General features: G+C 32.0%; 2 protein-coding genes across 2 annotated transcripts; both read left to right on the forward strand.

Moving 5' to 3' along the window:
- Nucleotides 1-7,341, forward strand: LOC135139353 (odorant receptor Or1-like). Its single transcript, XM_064069558.1, has 6 exons — nt 1-731; nt 786-885; nt 938-1,042; nt 6,181-6,968; nt 7,027-7,126; nt 7,174-7,341. Exons 1-6 carry the CDS (start codon nt 1-3, stop codon nt 7,339-7,341), a joined length of 1,992 nt encoding a protein of 663 aa, XP_063925628.1.
- A 2,200-nt stretch (nt 7,342-9,541) lies between these two features.
- LOC135139354 (odorant receptor 82a-like) lies at nt 9,542-20,657 on the forward strand. Its single transcript, XM_064069559.1, has 5 exons — nt 9,542-9,689; nt 14,361-15,099; nt 15,151-15,250; nt 15,306-15,410; nt 20,622-20,657. The coding sequence occupies exons 1-5, from the start codon at nt 9,542-9,544 to the stop codon at nt 20,655-20,657; spliced, it is 1,128 nt and encodes a 375-aa protein (XP_063925629.1).
- The last annotated feature ends 305 nt before the right edge of the window (nt 20,658-20,962 follow it).

A 20,962-nucleotide genomic window follows, 5' to 3' on the forward strand; every position in this document is an offset into this window, starting at 1 on the left:
ATGCAGAGGTTTAACTGGAAATTGACGATAAAACCGAACATCGTTGCTTTAAGATTGTTAGGATTGTGGCCTGAAGGGAACGAAGGCTACAAAAAAGATCTGTATGCTGTATATGCGTTCACATTTCTAAATTTATTCATCAACTGCCACAATTTTTTCCAAGCAGTGAATATCTTCTTCGTGTACACCGATCTTGAAGCTTTGACCGCCATAATATTTGTAACTATCACCGACCTTCTAGCATCCATAAAAGTGTACTATTTTGTTCGCAACATTAAACAACTTAAGGCCCTTATGGCAGCTTTAGACACACAAGTATTTCAACCGAGAAGGTTAGATGAGGAGCACACATTCTATTATGGACCGAAGTTTTGGAGGTTTATCTATGTTGTGTATCATTTTCCTGTCATCCCGACTTTAACCGCCTGGACTATTTATCCTGTGATGGATGGTTCGGTCAAAGATTACCGGTTACCGTTTTCTGCATGGTATCCCTATAACAGTAGAATTTCGCCGTACTACGAAATTACTTATGGTTATCAAGTGCTGTGTATCTGGTTTTCGGCTTTTGCTGTTATTAACACGGATTCCATGATAACGGCGTTGATGATGTTTATTAGGGCTCAATGCGATATTTTGAACGACAGTGTGAAAAATTTGGGGAGTTTAAGTAGCGCAGATTATAATAGCAATCTGCTACAGTGTGTGCATCATCACAGGACTATTATCAGGTTTTTTTGATTCGTTATTCTGGTTGTACTTGACTAAAGTTTGTATTTTTGTAGTTTTGCAAAAGATTGCAACAAATTTTTCGATCGAATTGTTTTGGGGCAATTTTTCACCAGTGCGCTTGCTTTGGCTTTGACTATGTTTCAGTTAACAATAGTGAGTTTTTTGAGTATTGGTGGGTGTACTCACCAAAATTAATAAATTTTAGGTTGCACCACTCAGTAGTGAATTCTATTCACTTATATTCTACACGGGTTCCATGACAACCGAAATTTTTCTATACTGTTGGTTCGGAAATGAGGTGGAAATTAAGGTAAGCTGCATAATTTTGTCAAAATGTTATAGTGTGTCCATAATATACGGAAAAAAATCGACCGAGGCAACATTTTATCGCACGGTTTATAAAATATAAAAATTAAAAAAAAAACAAAATAATTTTACAAAATGTTTGTAATTATGATTTGCTTGTTCCTTTTCCACCCTCTAAAATTTTATATTAGCAAAAATAGTTCCTATGAAATTTGTTTATCCAAGATCCTATTCGTGAATATTTTGTCAGAGTTTATATTTTATGGGCATATTATATTGCTACTGCATTTTTCTCCACTTAAAAATAAAAATTTGTTAGCATTTTTGAGTTAAATAAAAATTGTTGTTAAACATGTTTCATTTTACTATGCACTAGAACACTTGGTGTTATAAAAATAATATTAAACTTGTATGTTACAAATTTGTTCACATCTTAAAAGACTAAAATTTGTAAGGTGGAATATTTTGGGAACAAGTGCGCTAAGGGTTTTCTTTTTGGAAGTTTATGGGAAACTGGTGCCAGTGAAAAACAAATTTCGAAAATTTTCGGTTAAATAAATCGATTGATACATGATATCTTCATAATTTTAAAAATTAAAAATGTTTTAAACAAACCTTGTAACAATGCAGAATGTATATATTCTTGACAAATATTTATTTTGCAATATTTAAAGGATGTGAATATTTTGCCAAAATAGTCTGGTGAGTTCCAATTATCTATTCTATATCATTCTAAAATCTAGAACCAAATTAGAAAAGTTGGTGGCCTCCAAAATTGATACATTCATTATCTGGAAAAATTGTTTTAAATTGCAAAAATTTATATTTGTTTGTTTCTGTTATAAGTGGCATTTGTCCTCCACTTCATATAAAAAATATAGATATGATGTTGTTTAAATTTCTTTTATTTTCTAAGGGGTAATTTCAAGTTGGATTTGCGAAATCGCAAGTGCCGTTGCTATGCTAATTTTGATGACAGTTGTTTCGATTCGCGATATGATTCGTTCTCGCGACTGCTGTCATCGCAACTTCCATGGCAACGAGGACTTGCGAAATTGTAAATCCAACTTGAAATTAGTCCGTAAAATATCCTAATATATTAAAATATACAATTTTTGTTACCAGGTTTTATTAAGTAAAAAACGGTTTAAGATTAATCTGTTAACAAATGGTTGATTTAACATTTAATTGTCATATATTTTATTAAGAATTTTTTATTTCCTGGGCGGCTATAAAATAAAATGCTCTTGTACTTGTGGTTTATGAATCCGCCTTAATTTTTGACACAATTATTTTGTACGAATTTGGTTGTGAAATATTTTCCACATTGGTTATGTAGCCCATATCTCTCTCATGTACAAAATACCCCATGGCCTACTTGGTTAAGGGCCACTGTCATACTGCTGCTCTGGCTGTGTGGGTTCGAATCCGATCCTTATCGGTCTTTTTTTTTACACTGTGATTGCTATGTTCTATATTTTTTTACTAACAGAGGTTACCATAACATAATAAAATTTTGCAAAATTAAATATAATTTTTCGAAAAATCTGGATTTGTTTGATTGTATTTGGGGATCGGGGAAATTCTACCTAAATAACTTCAAGCCAATGTTTTTAAACATGTTTTTCGACATTTACGTAGGAATAAACAAAGTGCTAATTTTTAATGACACGGCTTGTATATACTGCCGTTCTAATTTATTTTATGTATGGCATCGAGTATAATAGTTTTTTTTTAATTTTGTCGACACATTACTTTAGCTGTGTAATAACAATGTTTTCAATATCAAAAAAAAATAGTTTTGCGAGTTGAAAATACTGTGTACATTAAGGAAGATTTATTTATTAACTAACATAAAAATAAAGTGCTACAATAGTATATTAAAGAACGAGTTTCATAAGGCAAATATTGAGGCACGAATCCAAGTTTATAGAACGAGCGGCGAAGCCGCGAGTTATATAAAGGATGAGTGCCTCAATGGCGTTATGAACGAGTTATTTATACTATTTTTTCTACCGCACACGTTTTTTCCCAAAATTTAATTGAAATTTGCATTTTTTTTAATCTGGAGACTTTTGTCGTGGTTGGTGATGGGTCTGTCTGACACTAACCACGAAATATTTGAGGTTCTAATTTTCACAACAACAATTGTAATTCGAACCAATTCGAGTTTTTGTAATTTAATATTGGTTAAAATGTCTTGCGAAGAAGTTACGCGTCCGGAAACATGGGAAATTTTAAGTTTAGATTTGCCACTGACATTCACCTGACATTTCTCGTCATTGCTACCAATCTTACCGATCTAAATTACACCAGATCTATTAAAGAACGCCTTTCCGCTATTAACGAACTGCTGTGACGTCATTTGCGTGCGTTAATAGCTCTATTAGAAAACCAAAAAACGTGGGCGGTAGAAAAATAAATTAAATAAAATACAGAATTTTTTGTAAACGTCTTTGATTTTAGCCTAGAAGTGAAACTTTACATTCGTGTGTATTGTAGCACATATATATATATACAGGCTGAGTTATTAAGCGCGCGGTTCTGGATCTCATTTATTATTTTGACAACTGTCATTAGCCTCTTTTTAGTTTTATAACCACAGTTTACTTTTGGAATTGTGAGGCAACGTTGCCACGTTATCCCATTTTTTTTAATTTTTATGGAAATGAAAGGTTTCACAAAAAAAATCGCAGTAGGGTTAAACAAGTGTTAAAATTTGTGTTATCACATTTTGTGGTGGGACGAATGTAGGTACGTGCTTATAAAAAAAATCTGAAACTTTACAATTTTCAAGAATCGATATTTAAGTTTTTTCAAATAGGACCCTGCACTTACTACAATATCTTACTCTATTTTTTGTTCTCATTCTTCCAATATGTCGATGTGTCTCTTAAAAAAGTAAAAATCGCAGTAACTTTCACTTTTAAATACGGGCAATAAATACGTAACAAAAAAAGAGTGCGTCGACCCAGGGACGCATGGATGGAGTTTTAACTCTGGGTTGTCTGTCAATTTATATAAATTAAACACGTATACGCGGCGAAGTCATTAATTTTCTCTTAAAAAATAATAAAAACCAGAAATGTGTTGCGTATGTATTTTTTGACAAAATGATGATTAATGATTATGATGGGGTTAATTAAAGTAAATATCCATGTATTGTCAATTGTTGTTTATTATAAAATACCCTTTTTTTTTATTTATCATATAGAAATATCGAATTATTATAATAATATTGTATAACAATATAACGCGGAGTTACATGCCTATGTTCGGCCTCAGCTCAGACCGGTTTCGGTGTCGGTGTCGGTGTTGAACTCGACATCCTATTCCAGAAAGAAAGGATTTAAAACTCCAAAAAAGCGATATAACCAACGAAGAAAAGAATATAAGGATATTGCTTTCTTCTGGCAGAGTCTTCATTTCTTTTAATAAAAACACCGTTCTTAAATATTTTCAAAGGTAAATATCTATATCTTCGTTATCTCTAGTTTATTAGATATTTTAGGTGTATATGAACACTTTCATTTTTAAATTGTTGGTAGGACTGTAAACGTTTGCTGGTTCAAATTACACATTTTCTAGAGAAACGTTGTCCCGTTATCTTTTGTTTTTTTTTGTAGAAATTTTATTACACATATTTTCTGCCGCAGAATTCTGTTTTTATTTTAATACTTACATAATTTTAAAACTGTATATTTTAAATCAAACTTGAACAGAACGAAGAGCATTAGTCTTCTTGGTCTAAAATAAAATAAATCATGTAGACATGTAATACTTACTTATAATACTTTGGCCAGTTTCTTATTTTAAAAAGCATAAGGATTTTTGAAGCATAAAACCCTGAAAAACTTTTTCTATGCCTGAATGTTTGTTTCGTTGCATCAAGGTACTTAGAAGCTTCTATAAACTAATTTTTATTTTATTTTCTGCGCAGTACAGGCTATTTTATTTTTCTTTCCCTTCTGTATTAAATAAAATTTATTTTTCTTCATTTACAAAAATTTTCAGTAGTTCATCGGTTTCCGTTTTTCTCATTAATTCCACTTTTTTCCATATATTAGATATTTTCAAGGGCTCCAAGAATTTTTAATGGTTTTTTCTTTCTAAAAAATAGCTGCTGTAAATTATATTCACCTAGTTATTCAACCGAACTAATTTAATTAAAATTTCCTTGATATTCGACTAAACGTGACATTGAAAGGATCTGAAAAACTATATGGTTTTTTTACTCAAATAAACAAATAAAAAAAATTGTGTGCTGAATTTTAAAGTTTTTGACATTCATTCTAAGTCGCTTATACCTGATTTCTGAAGAATATATCACATTATAGCCATCATTTGAAAAGTTACAATATTGTAAAAGTTGTTGATCGACTTCAATTCAAAATATGTAACATTGATCAGTATATTATAGTAAAATTTTTAATTGCCATATTTTTAAAAAAATGACCAGTAATTTTTTACAAATTTATTTTTATGTCGCTATTTTATAAACTAAACTTCTTTTTTCTAACGGGTTAAACTTCAGTGTTCTTTATGATCCCTTTTCCCTGTTACTTAGGAATCTTACTGCAGCAGGTCTCGGTATTGACTTCAAAAAATTGAAATTGCAACGATTTCTAATAGTCCGTTTTAGTGCCATACATCGTTGGATTTAGGGAGGATTTAGGCATTTAATGTATTTTCAAAGTACACAAGTTACACAAAAAATTAAAACACTTCGGTGAACTTTCGGGAATCAAAATTAACCACAAACAGCGATATAAACTTCAATTATTCAGACTGAACATGAAAGTAATATGAAAGGTTTCCTCAAAGGCGTTCCTAGTTTTAATTACAGGTTTTTCCGCTTATTGAAAATTAATAAGTTTTGCGTTTCTGTTTCGTGAGAAACAGTCAGTTGGGCAATGTGTTTTTCAGTTAAAACCGAAAAAATATTAAATCTTCCACCGTAATTAACGTGAACGGCATATTATCTGCTTTTATATTTCATCTACAGGATAAGTAATTACCTGAAAATGCAACGACTATATTAATAATGTAGGATGAACCGCAATTAACCAACACTAAAAAATCCTCGTCTGACGTCCAACATTAATAAACAAATACCCTCGTCTTGTAACTTTCTTTTATAAGAAATCCTTCACTCGCGCCCTAAAGTTCGACTTGAGTACAGTTAGTATAAATATTGTTATGGATAAGTTTGACTGGAAACTGAAAATTCACATCAACATCCTCATCCTAAGACTGGTGGGATTATGGCCGAAAAACAACCTCTATAAATCGAATTTTTACACCCTCTACGCCTTCATTTCCATAAATTTGTTTATCAACGCTCACAACTTCTTCCAAGCAGCAAATATTTTGTTCGTTTACAAGGACTTGGCAGCGTTAACGGCTATAATATTTGTGACTTTTACCGACCTTCTGTCATCAGTTAAAGCATATTATTACGTACGGAATATGAATATACTCAGAAGACTCATGTCTGACTTAGAAGAAGAAATTTTTCAACCGAAGAGGGTCGAACAGCGACTTTTGGTGCAACAAGGTCTAGATCAGTGGAGACTAACCTACGTAGCGTTCTGGGTTCCAGTGGGCACAACGCTACTTCTGTGGGCAATTTTTCCTGTCATGGATGGGTCCTTTAAGGAATATCGGCTTCCATTTTCGGCTTGGTACCCCTACAACACCAAAGTTTCGCCGCTTTATGAAATTACCTACGTTTATCAAGTTATCAGTATCTGGTTCCTTGCCACTGCTAATTTAAACATGGACACTATGGTAGCGGCTTTGATGGCCTGTGTGGGTTGTCAGTGCGAAATTTTATGCGACAAAATGAAAAGATTATTTGGGTGTGATGCTGGAACAACGTTTGGTAGAGAGTTAGTTGATTGTATACGACATCACAAGAAAATTTTAAGGTAATTTGATTGATTCATTGTTGTGGTGTTAAGTTTGCTGAAAATTATTACTTTTTAGTTTTGCTGAAAACTGCAACACTTTTTTTGACAAAATTGTTTTGGGGCAGTTTTTTACCAGCTCGGTGTCGCTGGCTTTGGCCATGTTTCAACTGACGTTGGTATGTTTGGTAAAATTTTAACTCTCTTCGATAAAAAATTCTGTTAGGTCCAACCCTTAAGCAGCGAATTTTATTCCCTGTTGTTCTACGTTGGATCTATTTCGGTGCAAATTTTTCTTTATTGCTGGTTTGGTAATGAAGTTGAAGTAAAGGTAAGAGTATTGGTAGAAGTTTTATATCTTTCGGTTTTGAATTCTGGATACTGGTTATTGTGATAATGTGGTAATTAATAAGAATTATCGTAATACTTTGCAAATAAAATTATTATAAGCTACGAAACTTTTAATTTTATATTTAAGCTTACCAAAATGTTGACCTCCTGTTTCCGTTCGACTGTCGTTTTTCGGTCCGTCTTCTAATGGTTGGTCCAATGTGTTAGACACGTAATCTTTAAAACTAGTGAACCGATTGCTATGGAACTTTCGATGTTTATCATATAGATGCTAAGCACTAATCAAAATTCATTTGCTCTTCCCCACGAACAGTTTGTTGACGTAAGATGTCCACCAAGCTGTCACTTGGTAAATACCGCTTTAAAATATATTAAACATGCATCTATACTTGTGGTTTATTAATTTACACTTATTTTTATGGTTCGATATTTAAATTTATTTTTAAAAAATCGTATAATATACAAAATCCACTGCAGTGAAACCTCTAAACCAGTGGTTCGCAAACTTTTATTATTGATGGCACCCTAAAATATTAAACAAAATTTGGCGGCACCCCGCCAAGAACAGTTTTAATTGTAACTAATTTATTATCAAAAACACTTTATCACATGATTGTATAATATGTAATTGATGTTAAGATTGTTTTATAAATATTTGTTTTCCATAATTTAAGCTTGTCTTTTAAAGCCAAAATTTTATTTTTTCATTTCTACCTTGCATACTTGAATTTACATATTTTATTTAACTGTTCAAAAATAGTAGTTAAATATGCTAGTTTTGTACACCAAACGTGATCTTGAAGGAGGTCAAAAAATTGTTCAATATTTTCTGATTCAAAAAACGTTTATATTTGTTTTCTTAATTTTCAAAATCGGGAAAGAACACGGCCTTTAGATAGCCATCTTACTTCAGTATAAAGAAAATTAACATGTTCAGAACACATTTTCCATTACTGAACAGTTGTACCATATTAATAAAATCAGATCATCAATTATTATTTTTTAAAGTTGATTTTGTGGTTATATAATATACAGGGTGTCCCAGAATTCGCGCCATTCCCGTGAATGACATGTTCCCTGTCCCGAACTGTGCCGTAATTCGCAAAAAGAATTGTCCAGGCTTTAACCGTGTGAGAACTGGAAGGCGATTAAGTTGACCAATAGAGAGGCTGCTTTTATATCCGAACGTTTCTATGTTCAAAGTTACCTATGCCAAGAACAAAAAATCGGGTAATACTAAAGTTGAATGAATTTTTTTCGAATCCCCCTCCGTCAACAAAAGGAAACAGAAGTGTGGTTATAAATTTAATCATTTTGACAATTGTTTGTCATAAACTGTCACGAAGTTCATCACTGACCTGAAGAGATGCTTCTGCGCCAAAGATGACTGATTAATGTACACAGAGACGTCAAGGTTTACTTTAAGGCAAGTAGCATGGGACAGAAGTTATTTCTGCTGCCATTCTAGTTAAATTGTGTTTAACTGGGCTGTACATGTCATAAGAGAAGCTGTTTCATTTCGTCGTAGGCAAATAATACATTTATTACTATTCTACATAGTGTAGATACCGAAGAGCAGGCATTAGAAGTGATTTTCTTAGAGCCCCGTGAATAATGTGTTGTTCTTTTTAACGAAAATTAGTACATTTTCAGAATGCATCATATGCCTGATATTAAGTTTATCGTTATTTCTAAAAAAGAGTACCACATGTCCATTCAAAGAACGTTATTAAGTGTACTAAAACATAAATATTGCTTTCGATTAATCGGTGCTTATGATTTTCAATAAACAGTATCAATTTTTACTGAACAGCTTTGTTGTTGGTACCTAATCTAAGCAACGAAAAAAGAGACGAGACTCCACTTCTCTGGTGTATTAAGATCATAGGTATCTGCTGTGGTGTCAATCATGTGGGGAGATACTGAAAACTGAGACTTCTACAAGAATAATATTGATGTTGCACATGATGATTTAAAACAGTTTCTTTAAAGTTGTGAGTACTTTCTAGAGATTGAAAAGATACGAATAAAAATTATAACAAAAATCGTTTAGTTGTAATTTTTTTTAAGAACAATACAAACTATAAACAAATCAGTACCAATACCACTAAGTTATTGATGTTCATACTAGTATAAAGAATATTTGGAAATGATGTTAATTTATGGAGAATGTACACGCTATGCAGCCACTGCTGTGCGCGAATATACAGGTCTTTTCCCCAATCATCGGCTCCTTGACCAGCATGTGTTTCGTCGTTTGTTGCATCCAGCAAAAGAAGATGGATCTTTTCAGCCTATTCGGAAAGCCGTGCTGGGCTCCACGGATTATACGCATAGACGGTGAAGAACAAGTGGCACAAATGATTGGATGCTCAAGATCGATCATGCATCGTATCCTTACAGAGAAAAGTCTGCATCCTTACTATTGACGAAAGTGCAACATCTGCGACGAGCCGACTGCGCGACGAGTGCATGTTGCTAAATGGTTACTGCGACAAAATGAACTTAATCCTGATTTTTCACGGCACATTCTTTTCGCCGACGAATGTTGATTTTCCCGAAAAGGAATATTTAATGCGCACAATTGGCACTTCTGGGCAAACGAAAATCCACATTTCGCTAACGTGAGAGCATATCAAGAGCAATACTATTAATCTATGGGCTGGAATCGTTGTACTGTAACGTTATTAAACAATATGCTCAAAATGACCACCATTAACTTCAATGCAAGTTCTAGCTCGTCGAATTATGTTGTGTTGTGTATTATTTAACATCTCAGGAGTAACTGTAGCGTAGGCTTCGTGCAGTCTCTCTTCCAGTTCTTCTAACATATCTAGGGGTTCTCTATATACGTAATTTTTAATTTGATTCCAAAAAAAAAAAGTCCAAAGCAGAAAGGTCTGGACATCTAGGAGGCCAGATGTTAGTACTGCCACGCCCAATCCACCTATGACGATACTCTTTTCAATGTTCGTCGTACAAGTATCGAATTATGTGGAGGAGCGCCGTCGTGCTGAAACCACATATTCCGCCGTACATTCAAAGGAACGTCTTCCAACAATGCCGGAAGCTCTAGTCGTAGAAAATTAGCATATGCATCCCCATTAAGGCGATCAGGTAACACAAACGGCCCCACGTAAAAAAACAGGAACGGAGTTTAGTGATAATTTTATCAGATGCATTAAAATTTTTACCACAGTAGTACCAATGATTCCAGCCCATAGATTAATAGTAAATCGTTCCTGATATGCTCTCACTGTAGTGAGATGTGGATTTTCGTGTGCCCAGAAATGCCAATTGTGTGCATTAAACATTCCTTCTCGGGAAAATGAACATTCGTCCGTGAAAAGAATGCGCCGTGTAAAATCAGGATTTAGTTCATTTTGTCGCAGTAACCATTGAGCAAAATGTACTCGTCGCGGGTAGTCGGTTGGTCGCAGATGCTGCACTCTCGTGTAATGGTAAGGATGCAGTCTTCTCTCTTGAAGGATACGATGAGTGGTCGATCTTGAGCATCCACTCATTTGCGCTACGTAGAGGACACTTCTCCTAGGATCCGCTTCCATGTTTTCTAACACTTGCTCTTCAGCACCTACACGTACATTCCGTGGAGCCCCAGCACGGCCTTTCCGACTAGGTTGAAAAGATCCATCTTCTCTTGCTCGATGTAACAATCGGTGAAACACATGTTGGTCTGGGTGCCGACGATTATTCACGGGGCTCTAAGAAAATGACTTCTAATACCTGCTCTTCGGTAGCTACTCTATGTAGCATCGTAGGCAAATAAATGTATTATTTGCCTACGATGAAATGAAACAGCTTCTCTTATGACATGTACAGTCCAGTTAAACACAATTTAACTAGAATGGCAGCAGAAATAACTTCTGTCCCATGCTACTTGCCTTAAAGTAAATCTTGACGTCTCTGTGTACATTAATCAGTCATCTTTGGCGCAGAAGCGTCTCTTCAGGTCAGTGATGAACTTCGTGACAGTTTATGACAAACAATTGTCAAAATGATTAAATTTATAACCACACTTCTGCTTCCTTTTGTTGACGGAGGGGGATTCGGAAAAAATTCATTCAACTTTAGTATTACCCGATTTTTTGTTCTTGGCATAGGTAACTTTGAACATAGAAACGTTCGGATATAAAAGCAGCCTCTCTATTGGTCAACTTAATCGCCTTCCAGTTCTCACACGATTAAAGCCTGGACAATTCTTTTTGCGAATTACGGCACAGTTCGGGACAGGGAACATGTCATTCACGGGAATGGCGCGAATTCTGGGACACCCTGTATATATTAAAATCATTATAAAATTTTCACGGCACCCTCTTGGGGGTTCCGCGGCACCCCAGTGTGCCGCGGCACCCAGTTTGCGAACCACTGCTCTAAACGCTCACAACAAGATTGGTAACTCGTAAATCAAAATTTACCCGTTCACTTATCCTTTCTAAAAATTTGATGACGTTAATTCAAAATTTGGCGAAATAAATTCTATTTAAAATTTTTTAAATATTACTGGTCTATATTTGTTGTTTGAAATGCATCCGTATTTTGAACTTAATTTACAGTTGCGGCCGTCCAAAAGTGGACGATAATTTTCTCTATTGTAAATGTTTGTTTATTCAAAAATGCTACGCCACTGGTAATAGCAGCGAGACTTACATTCATTTAAAAAATTCAGAAAATTCCATGACAACGAAAAATTGTGCACTTTTGTGGGGCCGCAACTGTACGTGCAAATTTTTGGAAATAAATTCAAAATTATTCAACAATATTTTACGATTGGTTTTAAAGACTCTTAAAAAAGTCACTAACTTTGACTCCTGGGTGGTTTTCATTCCATTTTCAGAGTTAATATCGCCATTATTAACAGACTTATTGTTATGAGATTTTAAATAACAAATCTGCAAGTTTCTCTGTTGAACGCAAACCCTTTTTAACGTTTATTTGCCATCTTTTTTTTTAATTTTGTGAAATTTTTCGTAAAATATAAAAACAATCAATATCTCAATTACATAGGTATTTGTGGAAATTTTGAAATGCGGTTTTTACCACTGTTTTAAGCTTACAAATCTATAAAAACTACGGGATAAATATTTTGTTGGACAAAAAGTGGATAATGTCTCTCCTGTAGTTTCCAGAGATTTTTAAGTTGAAAACAGTGGTGAAAACCGCGCTCCGATACGTGATGAAAAATTTCACCAAAATTGCAGTAAACACAGAACGTTATCTACAGATTATATTTAAAATTTATTAACAAAGTGTCTGTTAATAATGGAACTAGGTTTGTTTGTCATTTTGATTAATACCAAGAATTTTTCTTTAACCGTGATCCAGGGAAACTATTTTTAACCTCTTTTTTAGTAGACGGTAAAATCAACACGAAGAACTACCTCTTACTTGCAAGTATATATATAAGTGATAAATAAATATTTAATGGGAGTTGTCTAACTGTATTTTTTCTATGACTGTGTGATTTTATTAACACAATGAATATATTTTAACGAAAGTAAGAAAAATAATATAAATGTATGAGAGTGAAATTTCAATATGTACATACTACAACAAAAAAATGGTCTCATGTTATTAGACAGAACTCAAACAAATCCGTTTTTTTTATAATATAGATAATACTAGTTACAGTGTAAAAAAAAAGTAGTCCATGAGGGAATCGACCTTTGGGTGATTAGCATAAGCACGTGGCTATTATTACTTTATTATTTTATTATTTTACAAGAACAAGTGATTGCAAAAATCATAAAATAAAAGCTGTACGGCGCGGCACAAGAACAAAAATAGAACAAAGTCAAAATCTCGGGTTATATCCCTGATAGATCAAATTTTCTTTTTTTTTTATTTTGAAAAGAACCTATTTAATTTCCTGAAATTCGTAGAAGCCAGTAATGCCACATTATTGTTCGCATTACATATTTCCTAAAATCCAAATTCAGTTTTAAATCCAATTTTTTCAAGTCTATGGTTACATTGAGTTCTTAATATATTATAATAGTTAGATAGTACTGGTATGAAAAATTAACAAAACATTTTTTCCTGAAAAATTACGCCTTTGCTGAGGTTTTTACAAAAAACTGAAGACACGAGTATTTTAAAAGTCTGTTTTTTCTAGCCTTCAGTATGTTGGTTTAAATACGTGTAAATAAAGTATCTTCAAGGTCTTGGAACTCGATCTAGACAACTTTAAGAACATTCACATTTACTGAAGAAATAGAAAATTATCCTATTAAGACCTCGTTGTTACCAGCCATATCATAAACTTGTTTTCTTTACTTCATTTTTCCATCATTTATTTCCTTTTAGGAGAAGCAGTTAACAAAAACTGACTTTCTTTTTAATTAAGAATTTTATAATTGTAATTTTAACTAGGAAAGTTCATTTTCTTCGAATCCTTTTTAGCTTATCTTGATCAAGTTTACTGACCAGTCCAAGTTTAGAGTGGCAGAATCTACTTAACATTAAAGTCTTCTTCAATCCTTGCGACATTTTTTTCCATCTGACCTGCACAAAAAATAAATACCAACTAGCATAACTATTTTTGTTAATAATAATTTATGTACAATTTTACAAGTGTTCACACGTGCTGTCGTAAAGTACAAAAACTCAATAAAACTTACTTATATTTTAAATATTATCTGTTCTTACAACACCAAACAGGAATGAATCAAATGCAAGCCTAAAAATATTATTCCTGCCCTAAAGAAAACTGAACCGCATTAATTACAGTTTCTTTTGATTTATTAAATTAATTAAGACTTGCATTCGTGTAGTTTGTGGGAAATAGTCAGGTGGTCAATAAAATTTTCTTCAAAATGAACAAATTATTAAATTGTCCGCCCTTACTTAGCGAAGACTGCTTATTAACTGTCTTTTATTTTCCTGATAAATAATTAGGTACACGGTAATGCAGTCCGTCTATTAACAATGGAGAAAATCTCATCAAACATTAATAAAAAATTACTACTCGTCCTTAAATCAACTAGTCTACTTGAGCAAGTCCCAGTTTAGTTTTAAGTTCCATACAAGTGGTTTTGGTCTTAGTACAAAAAATAATGGAGAAGTTTGACTGGAAAGTGTCAATCCGTGTTAACATTTTTATACTCAGATTTGCGGGTCTGTGGCCGAAAAATAACATTTACAAATACAACATTTACACCCTTTACTCTCTGGTTGCAATAAATGTCTTCATCAACGGTCACAACCTTTTTCAAGTGGCGAACATATTTTTCGTTTATAAGGACTTGGAAGCCTTAACGGCAATAATATTTATAACTTTCACCGAAATCTTGGCATCATTCAAAGCGTTCTGCTATGTACGTAATATGGGTATGCTTAGAAACTTGATGTCTGATCTACAAGAAAATATATTTCAACCTAGAAATGAAAGGCAGAGAATTTTAGTGCAACGTTGTTTTGACGAATGGAAATTCGCGTATGTGTCCTATTTTGTTCCTACTATCATAACGCTGGTTTTATGGGCAGCTTTCCCCATAATGGATGGGACGTTCAAGCAGTATCGGTTACCATTTTCGGCTTGGTACCCCTACGACACTCAAACTTCGCCACTTTATCAAATTACATACATTTATCAAGTTCTCGGCATCTGGTTTCTTGCTATCACTCATTTAAACATGGACAGTATGATAACAGCACTGATGAGTTGTGTGAAATGTCAGTGCGAAATTTTGTGTGATAACGTGAGAAATCTACGTAATTGTGAACGTGGAACTTATAGCGAGAAATTAGTTGGTTGTATACAACATCATCAGAAAATTTTAAGGTAACTTAAATTTGAAGTGTGTTTTGGGGGATTTCTAAACGTTGTTTTTAGTTTTGCTGATACTTGTAATAAATTTATCGACAAAGTGGTCTTGGGACAATTTTTTAACAGTTTGATGTCGTTGGCACTAGCAATGTTCGAATTAACGTTGGTATGTGGGATTAACTTGTCTGAACAACAGTATATCGAAATGTAATTGTGAATAGGTGCGGCCGTTGAGCAGCGAATTTTGTTCTTTCTTGTTCTTTGTGGGGTCGATTTTGATGCAAGTTTTTCAATTTTGCTGGTTTGGAAATGAAATTGGATTGAAGGTAAGAGCGACTATAATCTGGAATTAAAAATTCAGTATAAATTAAACTATATAACATAAATTTCGAACAAAAATATTTAAGCACAAATATATGATTCCGATCTTGCAACATTTATTATCATCTAATTAAAAATCACCAGATATTTATTATTATTACAACAAAAAAATTATATAACATGTTATTTGATAATACAACGTATGTATGATCAATGATCACCATTAGAAATAATTTTTCAAAAAAATATTCAGTTACTGAAATTTATACGGAAAAACTATTTATGAAAAATAGTTACTATCTCGGTATTCAAAAGTAAAATAAAAAAACATTATTTTCATTGAACTACTTATAAAGTACGACAGATTTCAATTTGTTTACAACATGAAACACATATTTTTTTTAAATAGAACACCCTATATATTTTTACATGTTCTCATTAACCTCTTTTTAGACTTTATAACCACCTGATGCGACGTTTTCACATTGTTCCATTTTTCCTGAAATTGTTTTGGCGATGCAAGGGTTCACAAAAATCGCAATATTATTTGTTATTTTTAAGATCTGTGTTGAGGTCCGTGCTTTGCTACGGTGTCAAATAAATCAAAATTTTCTAAACAGAGTGTTTATGAAATTAAGAATAATAAAATTTTCTTTTCGTTTATGTTTCTTTTTAAACAAATCAGGTGTAAAAGTTGATAATTTTTTATGAAAACAAATTATTTTTATCATCTATGTCTCCGGATTGAGATAATAACAGAAACATAAAATTATGTGATTTTCCAAAATAATGTCAAAGGAATAAAAATTAATAAATAATCTTGCAATTAAAATGAACATGTGTTTAAATAAACAACAAGAATGTCGAATTTTTTAATTAAATTGTCTGTGTTATTTTTGTAGTTGAAATATTACTTTTTCCAGGTCAAGTCAAAATTTGTATTCGTTTGACTTTTCTGCAAAATAACAAATAAATAAAAATCTTTTCTAAAGTGATTCCGGGATATACTTTACATCATTTGTATGTGACTTTTAGTGCAAAAATCGGAAATTTTTAGCTTGGACTGTACTAAAATTACAAGCATTATTACAAAAATTGCACAAATAATGCAGTAATATAACTCAAAAATCGATTTTTTTTTTGAGTAAATTTTATAAATAATAAAACCTCTCTTGTATTTAAAAAAAATGTCTGTATATATTACTTTTTTTTTTGTTTTTTTTTTTTTTAATTCAGCATTTCTGTAAACCATTTAAATACACCTGACCTGATCGAACACAAAATTGACACCAGTACGCTGACAAATCAACTTTTTATTGTTGCTAAGCGAACAGATTGCATTTTGAATTACCTTTAATACAGGGGTGTACTCGAAATTTTAACCGAATATTCGATTAATTTTATTTCGAAAACGCAAAAACTTTCATATAAAGTATTTTTTGTCAATTGGTTCTATTTATCATCACCAATTACCTGCTCTTTTTCGGTAGTGTGTTTCAAAAACACCCTGTAGTACTGTTGATATCTCATTAATTATTATAAATAGAACAAAAGTCAAAGTTTAAAGTTGTACGGTTCTTTGAGTACAATTATACAGAGTGTTTTGTTCCTAAGGCGTAACAAACTGCTATAATTTTTGATAATGGAATATTTTATATACTTTTAAAAGCTTTACAGCCGCTGCGACTTGTCACGTTGTTTCTGTTTTCTTGAAATTTTTTAGCAATGTAAGGGTTAAGTAAAAAACATTGCAGAAGGGTTATCTTTAAAATCTGTGTTACATTATTTTGTGGGGAGATATAATAATATAACAAAAGAATTCTTGTAACCTTTACTCCAAAAAACAACAAAATTTAATAATCAAGTATAAACTAAATAAAATTTAAAATGTTTTTCTTGGAAAATGAAAACCGTTTGCTGTAAAATTTTGCACAAGCTTTGAGTTATCGAAAACAAAAACAAGTAAAAGAAACAATATTGTTATTGATTAAATTGAAAACAACTCGTTTAATTGTTTCGAATTTTTGGAAAAGTGATATATTTGTTTTCACTAAAATGTTATATTAAAATTACATAAAATTTTATAATTTGTTTAAGAAACTGGACTTCTTTTAATGATTGTATTTCAGAGAATAGGGAAGTTTTAGAGACATATTTTTCATTTGTTTGAGCATATGTTGTCTGTGTCTTTTCTCCTTTAGAAAATAAATCTGTTACAAATTTTCGATTACGCTGACTCTTTATTTTGTCTTATAATTTAAAATTCTATTGTGTTATTTGAAACGATTTTTTTTAATTCTTGCCATACGGTTTTATACAATTTGTCCGTGATATTTAGAATAAATTGTACTTAAAATCTGGAGCACCTCAAGGGATGTTATTTGTTCCACTGCTCTTTACAATATATATAAACGATAGAAAATCTGGTCCCTCAGTCAATGCAGATCATGATAGCAGTAGTAGAAGGCTTAAACAAACATGGTAGCTAAAACACTAACATTATTAAAGGAAAAAAGCAGAAGATAAAACAACTTCATAAATAACAAATTAGAAGCATCATGTTCCACTAATCACTGGTCAACAAAATTCAATTTTTTCTCTCTAACTTTGACATAATTGTAATGTTTTCGTTTAATTTGTCTCTGTGTTTGTAACAAATGGCATAAACCTTACAACTTAGCTCAATTAAAAAGACAAATGCATATTTGATGTTAAAAACAAATAATCAGGTAAAACAATTTAATTTTTGTATATTTAACGGCAAAAAGTGATGTATTAACAAAAGAACAACCATAATTAAGAAAAAAACAACGATTTTAGTTTAAAAAACGAAAAAAACAAAAGAAACAGCTAGGGCCGACGTTTTTTCGGTTGCCTCCTATAGATTTCATTGGAGATCGCTCGCTTGATGGTCCCGCAGTATTCTACGAGCATTTAGGTGTTCCATCGATCTTGGTAACGTTTTTCTATCCACAAAATGCCCAGATGGAAGCGTTCTCTATGTCCGTCATGCACGTCGTCATAATTTTTGGGGAAAAAATCAAGATGCGAATACATAAAATGCACTTTTAAGAATATGTTAATTAAAAATTTTTTATATGATGATAACATGTTTTCTACTTACTAAACGTAGTTTTCTTATTGTTTCCCAAGAAGTTTGTAGCAATTTGATCACAAAAAAATACACCTTATAGAAAGTTTCGTATTACTCAATAGTACGATTTTTGTATTTTTCAAAGGATAATATTTTAAGATTACTTTTAAATGAGAGCTAAGTTTTGGTTTAGCCGTTTATAATATCATTTAAAATTGTTAATTAAATAATAATTGGCTGCTACAATAAAAGTTAGAGCTTAGCTGTTGACCAGTGATAATTACTGTTTTTTGAAAATTATTATTTCATTCCTTTTGAGATCCAGCGTCTAACGAACAAAGAAGTATTAGGACAAACTAGTCCCCTCTAGAGAAAATGAAAAAATCGCTTTTTCCAGAACGTGGTTTTAAATCCCTTAATTGCAACCTCTTTGATTTATTGAATTAATTACGATTTACGTTCGTGTATTTCATGGGAAAGAGCCAGCTGGTAAATGCGATTTTCTTAAAAATGCACAACTTATTTAACGATCCACCCTGGCTTTAGCTAAAGTGCTTATTACCTGTTTTTCATCTTTGTGGTAAAAAATAAACAGCTATGCAATAAAGGCATTAAATATGGAGAAATTGTATCTACCTGAAATAAAAAGCTGTCTGAAGCTTTAGCAAAAAAGTCACTCGTTCTTAAATAAAGTCCTGTGCGTAAGAAAGTCAGAGTTTAGTGTTGAACTTTAGTGTAACTTAGTATTTTTAAATTAACCAGTGGCTATGTGGTGTGGAAGAAAAATTTATAAATGGAACATTTGCGCTGCTTTCGTTTTGATTTCTATAAATCTCTTCAAACACGATCATAATTTTCTTCCACAAATAAAAAGGTTTCCAGGTTGTGACTATTCGAAAATCTTAGTGAATTTTGGGACATTTAAGGAGTTTATACTTGGAAATGTATCTGATTCGGAAGAAAGAATAATTCAACTTCCAAAGCTTAAGGTACGAGTGCTATTAGAAACTGAGTTTTGTATACCTTTTGACACAATATTGCTTGTACGGAGAACTTTTTTTATAATGGATGGAACCTTTTTTCTAAATTACATAATCACATTTGTCTATCAAACCCTAACTATTTAGTTTCTTTCAAATTGTTTCAACATTACCATTAGAAGAGCACTAATAAGGTATGTGATATTTCAGTGCAAAATTTTATGTGTTAGCGTGAGAAATCGAGATAATTGTGACAATAAAACTTACAAAAAGAGTTTATTTGACTATGAGCATGACAAGAATATTTCAAAGTATAACGTATTGTACTCTAATTCACAATCATTTTTAAAATTTGCTTTTAGTTTTACAGAAAAATGCAATAAATTTCTTCACAAAGTTATTCTGGGACAATTTTTAATCAGTTCGTTTTCAACTGCATTAGAAACGCTTCAGCTAACATTGGTATACTAATATCTGTTCTGACCCAAAATACTGAAAAATATAATTTTGAATTAGATTAAACATCCGGACTCTGATTTTTTTTGGTTTTTCTATTTCGACTTAATTTTTCGCCTTGGTGGTTTGGAACTGAATCTGAACGGAAGGCCAGAGTTTAAGTCACGTTAAGGAATTCCAGTTAAAATTAGTTTAAATTATCTTGAAACCTGAAATTCAAGTAACAGTTAAACATATGCAGCTTTTTTTTAACTCTAATACTTATAATTCGCACAATTTAGGAATTTATATTGTAACATTTTTAATTACATATTGTTTACAGTTGGTTCAAAACTTGTTAACTAAAACACAAAAAAATTAAATCACTCATACAGTCACCCACAGAGAGGCAGACAAATAGCAGCCTAAAAATAGCATTTCACTAATATTAGTTTACAAAAGATGTCATGAATTTTAGCTTTGGAAAAATTACATGTAAGAACTTTTTCAGTAATTTTGAAAAATGCTAAACAACTACTGAAACTTACCATCCTGTCCACGTGTAAATAATAGTACATAAAATTTGATACACAGATTCAAATACTTATTAGGAATTTTACACAAACAAATTAAAGTAAACATTGCATCTGAAAGGATCGTTGAATTTGTTACTTATTATTTTAATAAATGTTTAACTAAATTTCCAGCTGCATTTTCCTTCCAATACTCTTAACGACAAATAGGTCACTGAATCGTTAACTTCGGTCCACAGTACATCATGAGAAATACACAGATGCACTTGGATAATTTATATTATCACAATAGTTGAAATTAATTTTCCCTTCGAACCCAGCATTTAATTTAATGTAACTACTTATTATCTTTTAATAAGCGTGTTTAGACTTTATCGTAGTTCAGACATTAATAATAAAAAATAAACCAGTTTTCTGAAATAAAAACGTTTGATTTTAAACATTAATAAAATATTAAGCTCGATTTACAATGTCTCGTCGGTTTAGATCACTCTTAGTTTCCAGTTCGTGTGTTG

This window comes from Zophobas morio, unplaced genomic scaffold (genome assembly GCF_036711695.1).
Source record: "Zophobas morio isolate AGI-343-1 ecotype UQ-CSIRO unplaced genomic scaffold, CSIRO_AGI_Zmor_V1 ptg000031l, whole genome shotgun sequence".
Taxonomy (NCBI): Eukaryota; Metazoa; Arthropoda; class Insecta; order Coleoptera; family Tenebrionidae; genus Zophobas; species Zophobas morio.

Excerpts from the sequence above, each read along its gene's own strand:
- LOC135139353 (XM_064069558.1), top strand. The coding sequence starts at position 1 with ATGCAGAGGTTTAACTGGAAATTGACGATAAAACCGAACATCGTTGCT. Across the intron at positions 886-937 it reads CTATGTTTCAGTTAACAATA|GTTGCACCACTCAGTAGTGA; the intron begins GTGAGTTTTTTG and ends AATAAATTTTAG. Across the intron at positions 1,043-6,180 it reads GAAATGAGGTGGAAATTAAG|AAATCCTTCACTCGCGCCCT; the intron begins GTAAGCTGCATA and ends TTCTTTTATAAG.
- LOC135139354 (XM_064069559.1), top strand. The coding sequence starts at position 9,542 with ATGTGTTTCGTCGTTTGTTGCATCCAGCAAAAGAAGATGGATCTTTTC. Across the intron at positions 15,100-15,150 it reads CATCATCAGAAAATTTTAAG|TTTTGCTGATACTTGTAATA; the intron begins GTAACTTAAATT and ends CGTTGTTTTTAG. Across the intron at positions 15,411-20,621 it reads GAAATGAAATTGGATTGAAG|CTGCATTTTCCTTCCAATAC; the intron begins GTAAGAGCGACT and ends CTAAATTTCCAG.